General features: G+C 37.4%; 1 protein-coding gene across 2 annotated transcripts in view; it reads left to right on the top strand.

Annotated features, from left to right (window-relative positions):
• PDCD6IP (programmed cell death 6 interacting protein) overlaps positions 1-8,932 on the top strand; it is a 63,640-nt gene extending 54,708 nt beyond the window's left edge. The window contains exons 16-18 of one of the 2 annotated variants that reach the window (XM_028479670.2): positions 5,686-5,809; positions 6,939-7,126; positions 8,027-8,932. In XM_028479670.2, coding sequence (XP_028335471.1) covers positions 5,686-5,809; positions 6,939-7,126; positions 8,027-8,201 — 487 coding nt within the window. In that variant the 3' untranslated portion in view covers positions 8,202-8,932. The remainder of the gene's footprint in view (positions 1-5,685; positions 5,810-6,938; positions 7,127-8,026) is intronic. The other variant, XM_024116532.3, reaches the window with a different exon arrangement.
• Positions 8,933-14,442: the final 5,510 nt, after the last annotated feature.

Below are 14,442 nucleotides of genomic sequence, written 5' to 3'. Positions count from 1 at the left end.
TGTACTGCAAAAAAAAAAAAAAAAAAAAAGAACATTTTCCTAAAATAAGGCTTGTTGAAAGGGTATATCATATGGTCAGGAAAAATGAACAAGAACTGTCAACACCCCAGCATATAAATTATTAGTCTTAAAAGATAATGGTAGAATCCTGTTAAGGCAGTCAGGCAAAAAGATCAGGTCAGTTTATAAAAAGGTGAAAAAAATTCAGGCTGGCAGCACTGCATGCTAGAAGAGAGTGGAATGATTGCTTGTTGGAACTCAAAGGAAGCAAATGTGAGGCAAAGATTTTATATCCAGTCAACCTGTCCTTCAAGTGTATACAGAGCCATGTGCTCAATTAGTAATGCATGTAAAGGACCCAGAGACTATTATACTCATGAGCCTTTCTTGAGCCCTTCAGATGACCTGACCATTATTCTTGTCTCTGTCCATGTTTAGTTTCCCATTGAAGAAGTGGGCGAAGTTAAGAGCTACTTTCTTCCACCCCCCAAGAAAGAGCAGGGCCAGTTATTTTCAGTTTTTCTACTAAACCTTTAAAAAGCAAATAATTAGAATGATTTTTAAATAGTTCTAGAGGTTAAAAAAAAAAACCCTTGGGGCTTCCCTGGTGACGCAGTGGTTGCGCGTCCGCCTGCCGATGCAGGGGAACCGGGTTCGCGCCCGGGTCTGGGAGGATCCCGCATGCCGCGGAGCGGCTGGGCCCGTGAGCCATGGCCGCTGGGCCTGCGCGTCCGGAGCCTGTGCTCCTCAAGGGGAGAGGCCGCAGCGGAGGGAGGCCCGCATACCACAAAAAAAAAAAAAAAAAAAAACCCTCCAAGTTAGTTTTACTGATAAGTAAATCTGACAGAGATTAAAACAAAAGTCTTCAGACCAGTTTCATTTATGAATATGGATGCTAAATTTCTAAATAAAATACTTGCCATTGATATTCTCCAGTATATTAATAAAGAACCATGACCAAGGGGGAGTGGGTGGTTATTCCAGTAATGCAGTGATTGGTTCAGTATTTTTACATCTAAGGAGAAAAAGATTCTCTTCATAGATGAGAAAATAACTGTTCTGGTACTCAAAATAGGAATTAATTGACTTCCTTAACATGAAAATATATGTGTATGCGTGTATATATACAATAGATCTATCTATCTGTTTATATCTGCACAAAACTCAGCTTCATGGTTAATGGAGAAACACTATAAACATTCCGCCTGAAGACAAATGCCCATAATCAATGCTGTTATTTAATATTATATTGGCAGTACCAGACTACACCATTAGAAAAGAAAAAGAAATTAGAGATAGAAAAATTGGAAAGGAGGAGGTAAAACTATCACTACTTACAGACTTTATGATTATACATCTTGAAAACCCAAAAGAATAAACCCTCAAACTCTGCAAATAATAAAGGAATTGTTACTGAAGATAGGTGATTATAAAAATAATTTGTAGAAATCAATAGCCTTGGGACTCCCCTGGTGGTCCAGTGACTAAGACTCTGCACTCCCAATGCAGGGGGACTGGGTTCGATCCCTGGTCAGGGAGCTGAATCCCACATGCAGCAACTAAAGAAAGGACCCACAGTGCAGCCAAATAAGTAAATAAATAAATATTTTTTTAAAAAATCAATAGCCTTCATACAAATAAACACATAGAAGATATAATGAAGGAAAAGACTTCACTTAAAATAGCAATAAGAAGGCTTCCCTGGTGGCGCAGTGGTTGAGAGTCTGCCTGCTGATGCAGGGGACACGGGTTCGTGCCCTGGTCCGCGAAGATCCCACATGCCACGGAGCGGCTAGGCCCGTGAGCCATGGCCGCTGAGCCTGTGCGTCCGGAGCCTGTGCTCCGTCCGCAGCGGGAGAGGCCACAACAGTGAGAGGCCCACGTACCACACACACAAAAAAAACAATAAGGAAGATAAAATACATAGGAATAAAGTTGTCATTTATTAGACCTGTATGAAGAAAACTTTGAAACACTATTCAAGGACACAAAAGAGGACTTGAGCAAGCTGAAAGACGTATCATGTCCTTAGATAGGATGAGACAGCTTCATGAAGATGTCAGTTCTAAATAAACTTACGTATTCAACATAATTTTTAAAAATATTTATTTATTTATTTTCTTTTTTATTTTTTTGGCTGCATCGGGTCTTAGTTGCGGCATGCGGGATCTTTCATTGTGGCACGTGGTCTCTTCGTTGCAGTGCTGGGCTTCTCTCTTAGTTGTGGCGCGCAGGCTCTAGGGCGCATGGGCTCTGTAGTTGTGGTGTGGGGGCTCCAGGACACGTGGGCTCTGTCGTTGTGGCGCGTGGGCTCCGTAGTTTGCGGCATGCAGGCTCTCTTGTTGAGGCACGCAAGCTCAGTAGTTGTGGCGCGCGGGCTTAGTTGCCCCGTGGCATGTGGGATCTTAGTTCCCTGACCAGGGATCAAACCTGCGTCCCCTGCATTGGAAGGCAGATTCTTTACCACTGGACCACCAGGGAAGTCCCTCAACATAATTTTGATTAAAAAAAGAATCAACAGATTTTCATGTAAAACTAGACAAGTTGATCCTAAAGCTCAAGTAGAAAAACCGTTAAACAAGATTAACCAGGAAAACTGAAAAATAATAACAGTAAGGGGAAACTGATTTGCCGGATATTAAAATATGTAATATTGTCTCTAATTAAAACACAGTGATACTGGTACATGATTAGACCAAAGACAGAATAGAAGATAGGAGTAGATTCAAATACATATGTGAATTTAGTGTAAAAAAGGATCCTAAATCAGTCAGAAGAAGTTAGAGACAAGTGCCTAGCCGTTTAGAAAACAAAAGTTATTCTTACCTCAGAATAAGTTCCAAAAGGATCATATTTGAAATGTAGAAATGAAATGGAAAGAGAATTTCTTAGTAAAGCTGAAATAGGAAGGGTCTTTGTAATTCTGACTTAAAACCCAGAAGCCATAAAAAAAAAAGTTCATCATAACATGATAAGAAGAGTCAAAATGTAATAAACTGGGGAAAAATATTTGAAACTTATTCGTGGGCAAAAGGCAAATTTACGTAATTGTTAAAGAACTCCTAGATACTAATGAAGAGGAAAAAACTCAGTAGAAAAATTAGGAGAGGATGTGAACAGAAATTCTGCAGATGAAATATGAGTGGTTCTTAAGCATATGAAAAAATACCTACCCTCGCTCAATATAAAATAAATATGAATTAAAATAACTCTGAAATAACATTTTTCAGGGATTTCCCTGGTGGTCCTGTGCTTCCACTGCAGGGGGCACAAGTTTGATCCCTGGTTGGGGAACTAAGATCCTGCATGCCATCATGTGGCATGGCCAAAAAAAAAAAAAAAGAAACATTTTTTAGATTGGCAAAAATTTGGAAATTTGATAACATGCTTTATTGGCACACGTGAGGGAGCAGGTCTCATCCATTGCTGTGAGAAGGCACATTGGGGCAGTCCTTGTGTGGGGCACTTGTGTGGGACCTGGAAAGGTCTGCTTTTGAGAATTTATTCTGAGGGTGTATGCTAGAAATGACATATGCTAGCATATGCTAGAAATGACATACTTACCAATGAATTCATTTCTGAGTTTCTTGTACCAGTAAAAGAATAGAAACAAATCAAATGTCCAGGGCTGGTGAAATAAAGCTACGTCTATACAGTGAAATACTATGCAGCTATTTAAAAGAAAAATGATGTTTTCTATTTACCCATGTAGAAAAATCTCTGAGATAAATAATTAATGGTAAAAAAAAAAATAAGGTTACAGACAGTGTAAAGTATGCTTCTTATGTAAAAAGGGAGAAGATAAAAATACACATTTGAATTGGTTTATTTCTGATAAGGAAGCTCTGGTCAGGTTCATAAAAATAAAAGATAGTGGCTGTCTGTTTGTGGTAGTGAATGGTGGAATGAGAATTTGTAGATAGTGGCCTGTCACTTTTTAGTTTTTGAATCAAGTGAATATATTACCTTTTCAGAAAATTATATTAAATTAATCTAAATAATTATAGGGATTTCATGTTTTTTATAGTACCACCAACTAGTCTGACTTTATTTTAGACATTGTATCTGTACCCCTGGGCTTTTTTTTTTTTTTTTAGCCATAGAACCCTTTGTTCAGACTCAGTCTTGCAGAGAAGCCCAGTTTGTGAAACAAACAGAAATGGCTCTGTGATTTAATAAGCTTTGATTTATATAATTAGTAAGTGGTTAGGAAATTCTCATTTGTCCTATAAATGTGTTATTTACTGCAACTATCTCTGGAGTTTATCAAAGGAAAAAATATTATGTCTTATATACTTTATAATATAATTATACATGCTAGATACTGTGTTTATGATTAAATACACTCAAAATCTAATTAAATAGTTGTAAAGATAATTATAAATAAGTAAAATATTTAAAATATTAAATATAATTATATTTACTATATGTGAGTTATATATATACACACATATATATTAGATGTTTCCAACTTTGACCTTTTTCAAATTTTAATATTGACTAAAAACTTATACTTTATATTGTAAGCATTTGTTACAAATTTACAAACATTAAGAAGTTTTGATTTCTTGATGAATGTGTGTAAGTTTTCTTTCTATGTGGAGTGTCTAATTTATCTTACAACTGGGATTGTTTTTGACAGTGTAAGTGTGGTCTGGGGGACTCGGAGTTGCTGTTAATTGTTACATCAAGACAGTAGGTCCTGTTGCAGACATTTCAGGACACGTCATGTTTACTGCTCTGTGCATGTGAATCAGCACAGGGAGAAGTTGATCAATACCAAGTATTTCATAGAGTATTTTGCTTTAGGGTTTTGTTTAGTGAGATTCCAATTTACTGTTAGAGGAGAGTTTAAAATATTAACAAAATTTTTAATACTTTATTTTAATAGTCCTTTCAACCTCTATCTTTTTTTTTTTTTTTTTTTTTTGCGGTACGCGGGCCTCTCACTGTTGTGGCCTCTCCCGTTGCGGAGCACAGGCTCCGGACGCACAGGCTCAGCGGCCATGGCTCATGGGCCTAGCGGCTCCGCGGCATGTGGGATCTTCCCAGACCGGGGCACGAACCCGTGTCCCCTGCATCGGGAGGCGGACTCTCAACCACTGCGCCACCAGGGAAGCCCTCGACCTCTATCTTTAATGAATTTACCTTAATAATAGATTATGAGGTATCTTTTAACATAAACTGTCTCGGTGCCACATTTCGAATATCTTTCAGGAAGTTTTCATCAAGGAATTTGCTCAGTGGTTTTGAATAGGTTGTTGTTTTTTGTAAACACTGATACAATACAGCGATTAAAATATTAGCTAGGTAACTACAGTTCTAGTTTTCCGATAATTTTTAGATTATTATGTTATGAGTTTCTCATCTAGGGGATGACCTATTAGAGAGAGGGCAATTTCTTAGGCTCACTTGCTCAGTTTGACATGTTCCTTAGTCTGGCTCTAACTATGATCTCTGAAAAAGTTTACCTTTTTCTCTGGTCTTCTGAAACAGAATAAGAACTAACTTTATTTTATTCAATAGTAGGAAGAAAGAAGATTTCAGTTAGTTCTAGTCAAGAACAGAAATGTATCTTTTCTGTGTTTCATACGTGAAGAAAAGAAAGTATGAAAAAGATCTGGTATTTTGTATGTGTTGGTTTTCAAAATTGTGTTAATTTCTAACACTTCTGTCTTTAATAAGGGACTTGCAACAAAGCATTGCCAGAGAACCTAGTGCTCCTTCAATTCCTACACCTGCGTATCAGTCCTCTCCAGCAGGGGGACACACGCCAACGCCTCCAACTCCAGCGCCAAGAACCATGCCGGTCAGTAAGCAACCACATTTTTAAAATGCAAGTTTTACGTGTTCTTGACAGCTTTCTTGCTGTAAAGGATAACACAGACTTTACATTGTAGAGGTCTGGTGGTCACCACTTTGATCAGGTGACCAACCTCAACTTTCTGATGTTCTGTAGTATGCAGAATACAGCATCACTCATGGATTCTTGCCTAAAAATGTTTAACTAAATCTAATGAAGTCTTTAGACTCAACTTTCAGTTTATAGCAAATACAGTGATAAAACAAATGAAATTGTGCTGTTAGGAACAGTTGGACAGTCTAGAACTGGAACATTCTGTGAGACACCTGGCTTGGTCTTTTCTAAAAGCAAATGTCATAGAAAAAAATAGATGGGGGGCATATTCTAGATTAAAAGAGAGGAACGATTCATCATAATCAAATGCAATACCTGAACCTCAGCTGTATCTTGGTTCATAAAAACGCCTAGAAGAGCTTGTGTGATAAATAGGGAAACTTGAATGTGGAATGGATACTCAGTGATATTAGGAAATAATTATTAATTTTCTCAGGTGAAATGGTATTGTGATTATGTAGGAGAATATTAGGACTTGTATGCTTAAGTCTTTCGGGCTGGTGTCCTGAAGTTTGCAAGTTAACTTTCAAATGGTTCTGCAAATATATAGATAGATAAATATATGGATATAGCTATAGATAAAGCAAAGATGGCCAAATGTTAATAATTAATTTAATTGATAAACATGTGATTGTTTATAATAGTATTCTTTTAAGTTTTATGGTGTTTAAAATTTTTCATATGAAAAGTCATGGGGCCAGGAAGAGATAACAGTAATAAACTGTACTGACCTGCTCCTTCCTCCCACCTCAGATGTCTAACCATTGATGGCAGCAGTAATGAACAGTAAATGATTAAATATTAGGCATCAGGGAAAGAGCAGTGGCTATGGAATATCCACAAATTGGAGAATTATTTTTCAACTACAGTACATTTCTGGAGTAATAAGCCCACATTTAAGAATGGGAATTAGAAATATATTTGGTTGGATTCTAGAGTTTCTCATATGCCCTTTTATTTTGATTGATAGCAATTTGACAGAAACCTGACACATTTTGTCAGTGCTGACTTTTTCTTACAGCCTACTAAGCCCCAGCCCCCAGCCCGGCCTCCACCTCCTGTGCTTCCAGCAAATCGAACTCCTCCAGCTCCAGCTCCAGCTCCAGCGAGCACTGGGACCACTGCACCAGCTCCATCACAGACTCCTGGTTCAGCTCCCCCTCTGCAGGCCCAGGGACCCCCATACCCCACCTATCCAGGGTATCCCGGGTAAGGCTGAAACTTTGTATATCCCAATGAATTGGCTAATGTTTCTAGCTCTGGTTAGTCTTTTAAAAACAAGCTCACCCCTTCTCTGAATGGAGGTGTCATGAATGAGTAAGCTACATTGTCAGCTCACAAAGAAATAGAAGTAAGTTATAGTCACTTTTTTTGAGTCGTTGAATAGCCATTTCCCAGGCTTATTTAATTTGTTTTTAGTTTTTACATATTGGGTTTATATTAAATATATCTCTTCTGTATGGAATTCAGAATGTTTCCTTGGTCTTCTTTATTTAGGTGATAAACAGGTAGGTGCCTTTTCTGAGCTTAGCATAGCAAGGTTGATAAGGCCTTCTTTACCTACCTGTACTTTGATGTCTTGGCATTCTGATCAACTCTTAAATAGAAATCTGTCTAATTATGGCATGTGTTTTCTTAAAGATCAGCTGCCTTTGTGGTAGTTTTTTTAGTCTTAAAAATCCAGACATTTAACTACCTTTTAAGATGTCTTCCAAACTTAGTAAGTATAGTGTATCTTCCAAATGTTAAAACTTTGTAAATAGTAAATTTATGAGCCTTACAGTGAACATTGAATCTTGTGAAACAGAAGTGTACTTAGATTGCCACTTAGATTTAAGGGCCTCCGTTTTTATTCCTTGTTCATAGTTGAATATTTAGTCTTATTTCCTTCAACAATCTTATTTTTTGGGTAGTATTCAACACTTTTTTCTTTCATTTCAGTTAATAACAGGATAGAACACTTCTCTAGCAAGTACCTTGAAACAGCTGTTGTTTCTCGGCATTGAATGGCTTTCTTGAAAAAACTTCATTTTAGAATAATTATTGTATGTTTCATTTTCTAGTGTTTGATTTACCAATCCAGCTTTCTTGTGTTCTTCTTCCCATCAGGTATTGCCAAATGCCCATGCCCATGGGCTATAATCCTTACGCGTACGGCCAGTATAATATGCCATATCCACCAGTGTATCACCAGAGCCCTGGACAGGCTCCGTACCCAGGACCCCAGCAGCCTTCATACCCCTTCCCTCAGCCCCCACAGCAGCCTTACTATCCACAGCAGTAGTGTGTCAGCTCAGAAGCTCAGCTGGTTCAGCTCAGAGGGAAAGAAATACCAACCCTGCAATAAGTGTACTAAACCCTATGCTCTGGTTAATATAACGTACTCTGATGTACTGAGTGCAGTGTGTAATTTCTGTCTGCGGCTAGAAGCTGTGCCCCAGTTCCACATTTGATTGCACATGGGCCATTTGCTGCTGTTGCAGCATAAAGACTAAGTGTATTAGGATTTGAAATAAATTACATTACAGTTCATAAAAGTTGAAAATGAGAAATTAAACCCACAAGTGAAACGTTTGAAATTATTATACTTAGTTCTACATAAGACATGATTGGAACATCAGAGGCTTACAATGATGGTTTCAGTACTGATATTCAAGAAAACTAAGTTATCTTTCTCTTTTGGTTTATTGATTTGGTTTAATTTTCATTATGCTATTTTGCATAATCAAAACATTGTAAATCTTATAATTTAAAAATAAATTCCTTAAGAACAGTTGTCATTGTTATGTTTTGTCATTGATTCTCATTCCTGTCTAATTTCTTTCTGGTATTAGTCTCTCATTTTATGTGTACACAAGTTAAACAGATCATGAGTTAAGTGCATGATTAATGCAAGTTAATAGGTTCAAGTACATTTTATAGGAAAACCAAAAGAATAATAACCATAATTTATCTTTCATATGCTGATTAGTAAATTAATTTTGACATTTATTTTGAAAAATCGTATAATGTGGAAGAAACACAATTGCTACCAAAGATTCTTCAAATAAATATACAAGTAAATATGTATATTTAATGTTTTATTATTAGCTTCTCCAAGAAATTGATACAAATTCTGGTAATAATTTTTTTCTTTTTTTCATAATCTGAGTAAAATAAATACGTGTCATTAACAGTGCTGTCTAATGTAATGGAATTGTTTAAAGAAAATTTACTGTACCCTTCCATTCATTTTTTTCACCTTACTGTCTTAACCTACTAACATTTAATGCACAATGTATATGAATAGATCTAAGCCCTTTCATTTTTATGCTCCTAAAAGATTGGACTATTTTATAATTCAGGGAGAGCACAAAACAGTTGTTGGGAGCATATGCCAATTCTGGAATAGGCTGTGTATTTAATATTAGTCTCCGCTGTTAGGATAAACTAATCACTGTATAAACCTCAGTGAGACTTGCCTAGTGGAATGCATAGACATGCCTCATGGAATGAGAAAGTGAGAAAGGAATGAGTTGTCTCATATCCCAGTGGGGTGTGTTCTGTGTGAGGTTCATTTCAGAACACACCAGGCGTGTGAGTAGATGTCCAATGAATCTGTTTATTTTCTAAGTTTTAATGCTAACCTTCTCTTGAATTATTGTTTCATTTAAATGATACTATCGGTTCACTGTTTTCATTTGACAGGTTGGGTTTATATTTTAAATGTGGGACTGAAGGTGTGATTGTAAAGGGAGTGAATTGGTTTAAAATATATGTATATTTTTAAAAATCTTACTTTGTTGTTGTATGTAGAAAACATGAAGGCATGTTACTTCAATATAAATGACCTTTACATGGAATACTGAAATTGGTTTAAAGTTCAGTAGTTAAAACCTTGGCAAAAATAGTTTTTTACATATCATAGCTAAGTTTTATTAATGTGGAATCATCAGCATATGACATGGGCTTGTTTGACTCTTGTGTAAATGGCACTTAAGTTCCTTCTTATTACTCAAGTTATCATTTCTAACGTAAGATACTCAGTGAGATTAGGGGTATTCCAAATTGCTAGTTTATAATTCTCACTAATGCAGAAAAAACAAAAACAAAACAAAATTGGCCTGAATATTCTCTTGGGGAAAGAAGGCACTAAAGAAAAGAGTAAGTGCATCGGAGGGCCACCAGAGAAGTTACAAGGCCATTTAGCCCATTCCCTGTGCTAGACTAGGCCTCCTTTGTGCTCTCAGAGGGCTCAGGAAGGTGGTTCAAAAACTTTAGGGAAGGAGGCTCCACAGCCCCTCGTGGCAGCCTCCTCAGCATACCCAGCTCATTCAGCTCTGTTAGCAAACCCAGGCCCATTCCCTCTTGTTGGTTCACTCATTCTTTAGATGATTGAGGATGCTTTCCTTTGGTCACCTAGTGTCTTAGGTATAGATGACCAAATTTCTGCAGCCCTTCATTGCTGGGTGTGTCTTCATAGGACTCTAGTTTCATTAAGGTGGCTCATGGAAAGAAGTTTCTCTTATGTCCGTTTTGCATTCTAGCAAAGAAGAAGCAAGCCCTCACTGGGATTATTTGTGTTACCAAACTTTTTTATCCTTTGCTTAACTTCTTGTATTCCACAAAATACCCTAAAAAGTTGTTGTGGATAATGCTTTTTATTTAGAGGTAGGAGAGTTATCACTCTGGTTCAGGTATGTTGTACGTACGTTTATAATTAGGTTTTTTGATTATCTTCCTAAACTAAAGAAAGGACACTATTTGTTTTATTTATTTATGTCAGGCTTTGGAATACTATTTTAAAATGGACTATAAGTAATGAAGCTCTGCATAAAGGAGCTGGTCTGAAGTGGGGAAAAAACTAACTTATTTCTTACTCCTAGTTGGAGACAGATGGCTTGACTTCTCAGTCTGGTGTAAAGTATTGGTCTACTGTGCCTCTTGGTCTTTATTCACATTTAAGAAAAATAGTCATATGTCACTGCAAACCAGTCAGTCTTTGTGAGATCTGTGCACCCAACTTCTTTGCAATTTATAATCTCTCCCCAAATTTAAATAGTTACAAAAAAAAAAGTTTTCACAGAGCCTCTGTCCCTGATTTTCTGTACCAGTCAGCAGCCTATCTAGTCAAAAAAGATTAAAAAGATATTTTCCATTAGAGCTTTACAGTTTGCAAAAGTGCTTTGTTGTACACATTTTCTAATTTCATAAACATGGCAAAATGCAATTTGTTAAGTAGACTTCAGTTTGCTAATGGGGAATTTTTTTTTGGATGATCAGTATATCTTGGAAAATCTTGCTACAACCTAGCAGCATCTTTTTTTTTTTTTTTTTTTTTACACTTCTGCAATTATTAGTTGATTCACACAGTACAGAACAGGATACAAAGTAGGAGAAAAACAGTGCTATAACATTATAATTACTAGTTTAAAAATAGAATTTAGAACTAAATGGTTGATTATAAGATTTACATGGAAGAGCAAAGAAGGAAAAATTATATTTTTAGAGAAAAAGAGAATATTCAGGCTTTATTTCTGGTATGAAGTTTATATTTTTTAAGAAATCCTATATTATCACACCAGAGACTTTAGATTCTTTTCTGCTTACAAACATTGTTGGTAGTTGGATGGTATTTTTATTGTATTCATTTCTCTTAGGGGGAAATTGTAAAGAAAACAAAAGATTCCGGTTGAAATGTATCCTAGAAATAAAAGTTGAAAGATTCTTACTTCCTTGTAGTATGAATTCTTATTTAAAGTGTTTGGGGCTTCCCTGGTGGCGCAGTGGTTGAGAGTCCGCCTGCTGATGCAGGGGACACGGGTTCGTGTCCCGGTCCAGGAAGATCCCACATGCTGCAGAGCAGCTGGGCCTGTGAGCCATGGCCTCTGAGCCTGCGCGTCCGGAGCCTGTGCTCCGCAATGGGCGAGGCCACAACAGTGAGAGGCCTGCGTACCCCACCCCCCAAAAGTGTTCTTCCTTCAGCTTTTATATTTCTCTAATTTCTTTGACAAACAGTGGGTTGGGAAATAAAAAAATACCCACTTTAACTGCATGAGACAAGAAGACGGTGTTGTTTAAATGTTTTCTTACAGCTGTCAACCCTATAATTGATCATGGATGGACCATGATTTTCATCACTTAACGATTTGACCCAGATCTTTCAGATGAGTAATCTCTTCTTCAGGTGTCATTTTTGGGGTTAATTTTTGGAAATGTTTGGCGAGATTACCACAGTCAATTGATCAGGGAAAGGGGGATGGTGAAATGTGTTCATCTTTTAAAACATTTATATTTTCTTATTTTCTTCCTACTTCTCCCATGTTTTAAGGTCAGATGCAGCTGTTTTCCTATGTAGCTCAGGATACACAATTTATTAGAGAATATGTTGACTTTGTATGTCTTTCAAGTATGTTGAAGTTGAACAAGCTACCTCCAAGAATGAATCTATAGTCTGAATCTCTATTATATACATTTAAAATACATAACTATTGGATATAGTTAAATCTTTTTTGTTTGTTTTCACTTATCTGGCATCTGGGTTGGACAGTAGAGTTCTCACGGAGGGGCTTGGGAACCTAGGCGTGTGGGGTGGGAGGACACGGGGAACTAAGGGACCCTCCCTGGAACTGGAGTTCAGCTGTAACCTAAATCTAGGACAGTGACTTGAGCAGCTCTGCTGCTGGGGCTGTTTCAGTTTATGACCGCAGGGCAGGTGGGGTTGGCCTGGGCACTGCCTGTGAGCAGACAGGAACTTGCCTAGAACCTGTGTACCAGAGAGCCGCTGGCCCCTGCTAACCAGGGTCCCCATCCACTGACCGGTCTTGCCTTTGTAGTTAATTCGTCTGGGGCACATCCAAGTTGTTTGCCTTAGTACTCTGCAAAAAGGGATCCTGGCTCGTGTCTGCTCTGTGGCTCCTGATAGCCTTTTTGCTTAAAGGCTGCTTACGTCCTTTTCAACTAGTGATGCCAAGTGATACAGGTGGATATGTTCACGTCTATTACCTTTGTGTTTCTTTTTAAGTTTTCCTGTATTTGTAACTCTTCTAGTCTCTACACATTTTGAAGCCACGTGATTCATATTCAAGCCAATTATTGTGAACATGAAGTGACCCTTTTTCACTTTTTAATATATATTATTGTTAATATCTCCACTTTTTTTTTTTCTATCTGGATACATTAGTGTTTTTTGTTTTGTTTTGTTTTTTGTTTTGTAATCTAATAGGAAAGTTTAAAATAATTTACAACTTTGTTAAAATTATAATCATATAATCTTTTGACATTTTGTTTGGAATATTTTTGTCCTATTTCCTTTTCCTGTGTTTCATTGCTTGGATTATGTTTTCTTTTTTTCTAGTTATTTGGAACACTAATACTCTTATTTTCTTTCCTCCCATCCTCAGCTAAATCTTGTCTTTTTTATATATATTTTTGTAAACAGGGTTTGGACTTATATTGTTAATGTATTATTTTCTTATATTATGACTTTTGGAATGTCAGCTTGGTTGCTTCTAGTTTTTGGTGATTCTGAATAAAACTGTTTTGTGCTCAGGTGTGTGTTTTCCTCCAGGATTCTGGCTCCGGTGGCTTCTGCTCCCGGTAACCTGTGATTCTCTGTCTTCGTCTGTGTCTCCAGTTTTGGGAGTTTTGCCCCTAATGCCTTCACATCTCATCTTTACATTCTGATGCACTCTGTACTGATCTCACCTTTCTCTCTCTAGTCCACTGCTGGCTGTGTTCCACTGATAGCCTGGTTGCCTACTCTTATTTCATATAATAACTTGCTCAACATCAGCTGTGTACTTACTGGTTCTAAGGACTGTACTGAGTCTTTAAATAATAATTCATTTGTTGCAGAAGAACCCTATGAAATTGATATTTTTATTCATACTCTACACAGAGGAGTCAACTTGTTGGAGAGAAGTTGATCAACTTGTCCATGGTCACACGGCTGCCGAGTGGCTGAGCTGGGGATCTTTCAGCGGCCATCTCTGATCTGAACATCTACAATGACAAACATAGCTTCCTCTTGCGTGCTGTTGTTACTGCTAAAAGTAGCTGACGTCTACTGAGTGCCTGCCACGTTCCAGGTCCTCTTCTAAGCATTTAAATTCCATTAACTTATTTTAGCTGAGCAGTCACTAGTGAGATGGCCAGTGACTTCATCCCATTTTGCAGGACAGGAGGAAACAAGGCACAGAGGAGTTGAGTGATGGAGCTGGGATCTCACTGAGATGAAAAGTTAAAGGCTTTCTAAAGTTTCTCCTGTTTCTCGGAGTATTTGTTTTATAGTAGGGCATTTGCTCTCATTCCTCACATCCATCTCTCCATTCACCTATTCATTTTTTTTCTCCCCAAGAATTCAAAATTATATATTGTGAGATTATTGATTATTCTAGGTGCTGCGAATACAACTGTGCCCTCAAGGAATTTCTATTCCAAGGAAGAGTGAAACTGAACTGAGAACAACGATAAGGTTTAAGTGTGAATTTGTGGGAGTTCTCCATTTCCTTCTCCCCCCTTTCAATGCCAACCAGGTAGCTAAA

This window comes from Physeter macrocephalus, chromosome 18, assembly GCF_002837175.3.
Source record: "Physeter macrocephalus isolate SW-GA chromosome 18, ASM283717v5, whole genome shotgun sequence".
NCBI classification, from domain to species: Eukaryota; Metazoa; Chordata; class Mammalia; order Artiodactyla; family Physeteridae; genus Physeter; species Physeter macrocephalus.
The sequence above is the reverse complement of the archived record's forward strand: the minus strand, read 5'-3'. Positions and strand labels throughout refer to the sequence as shown.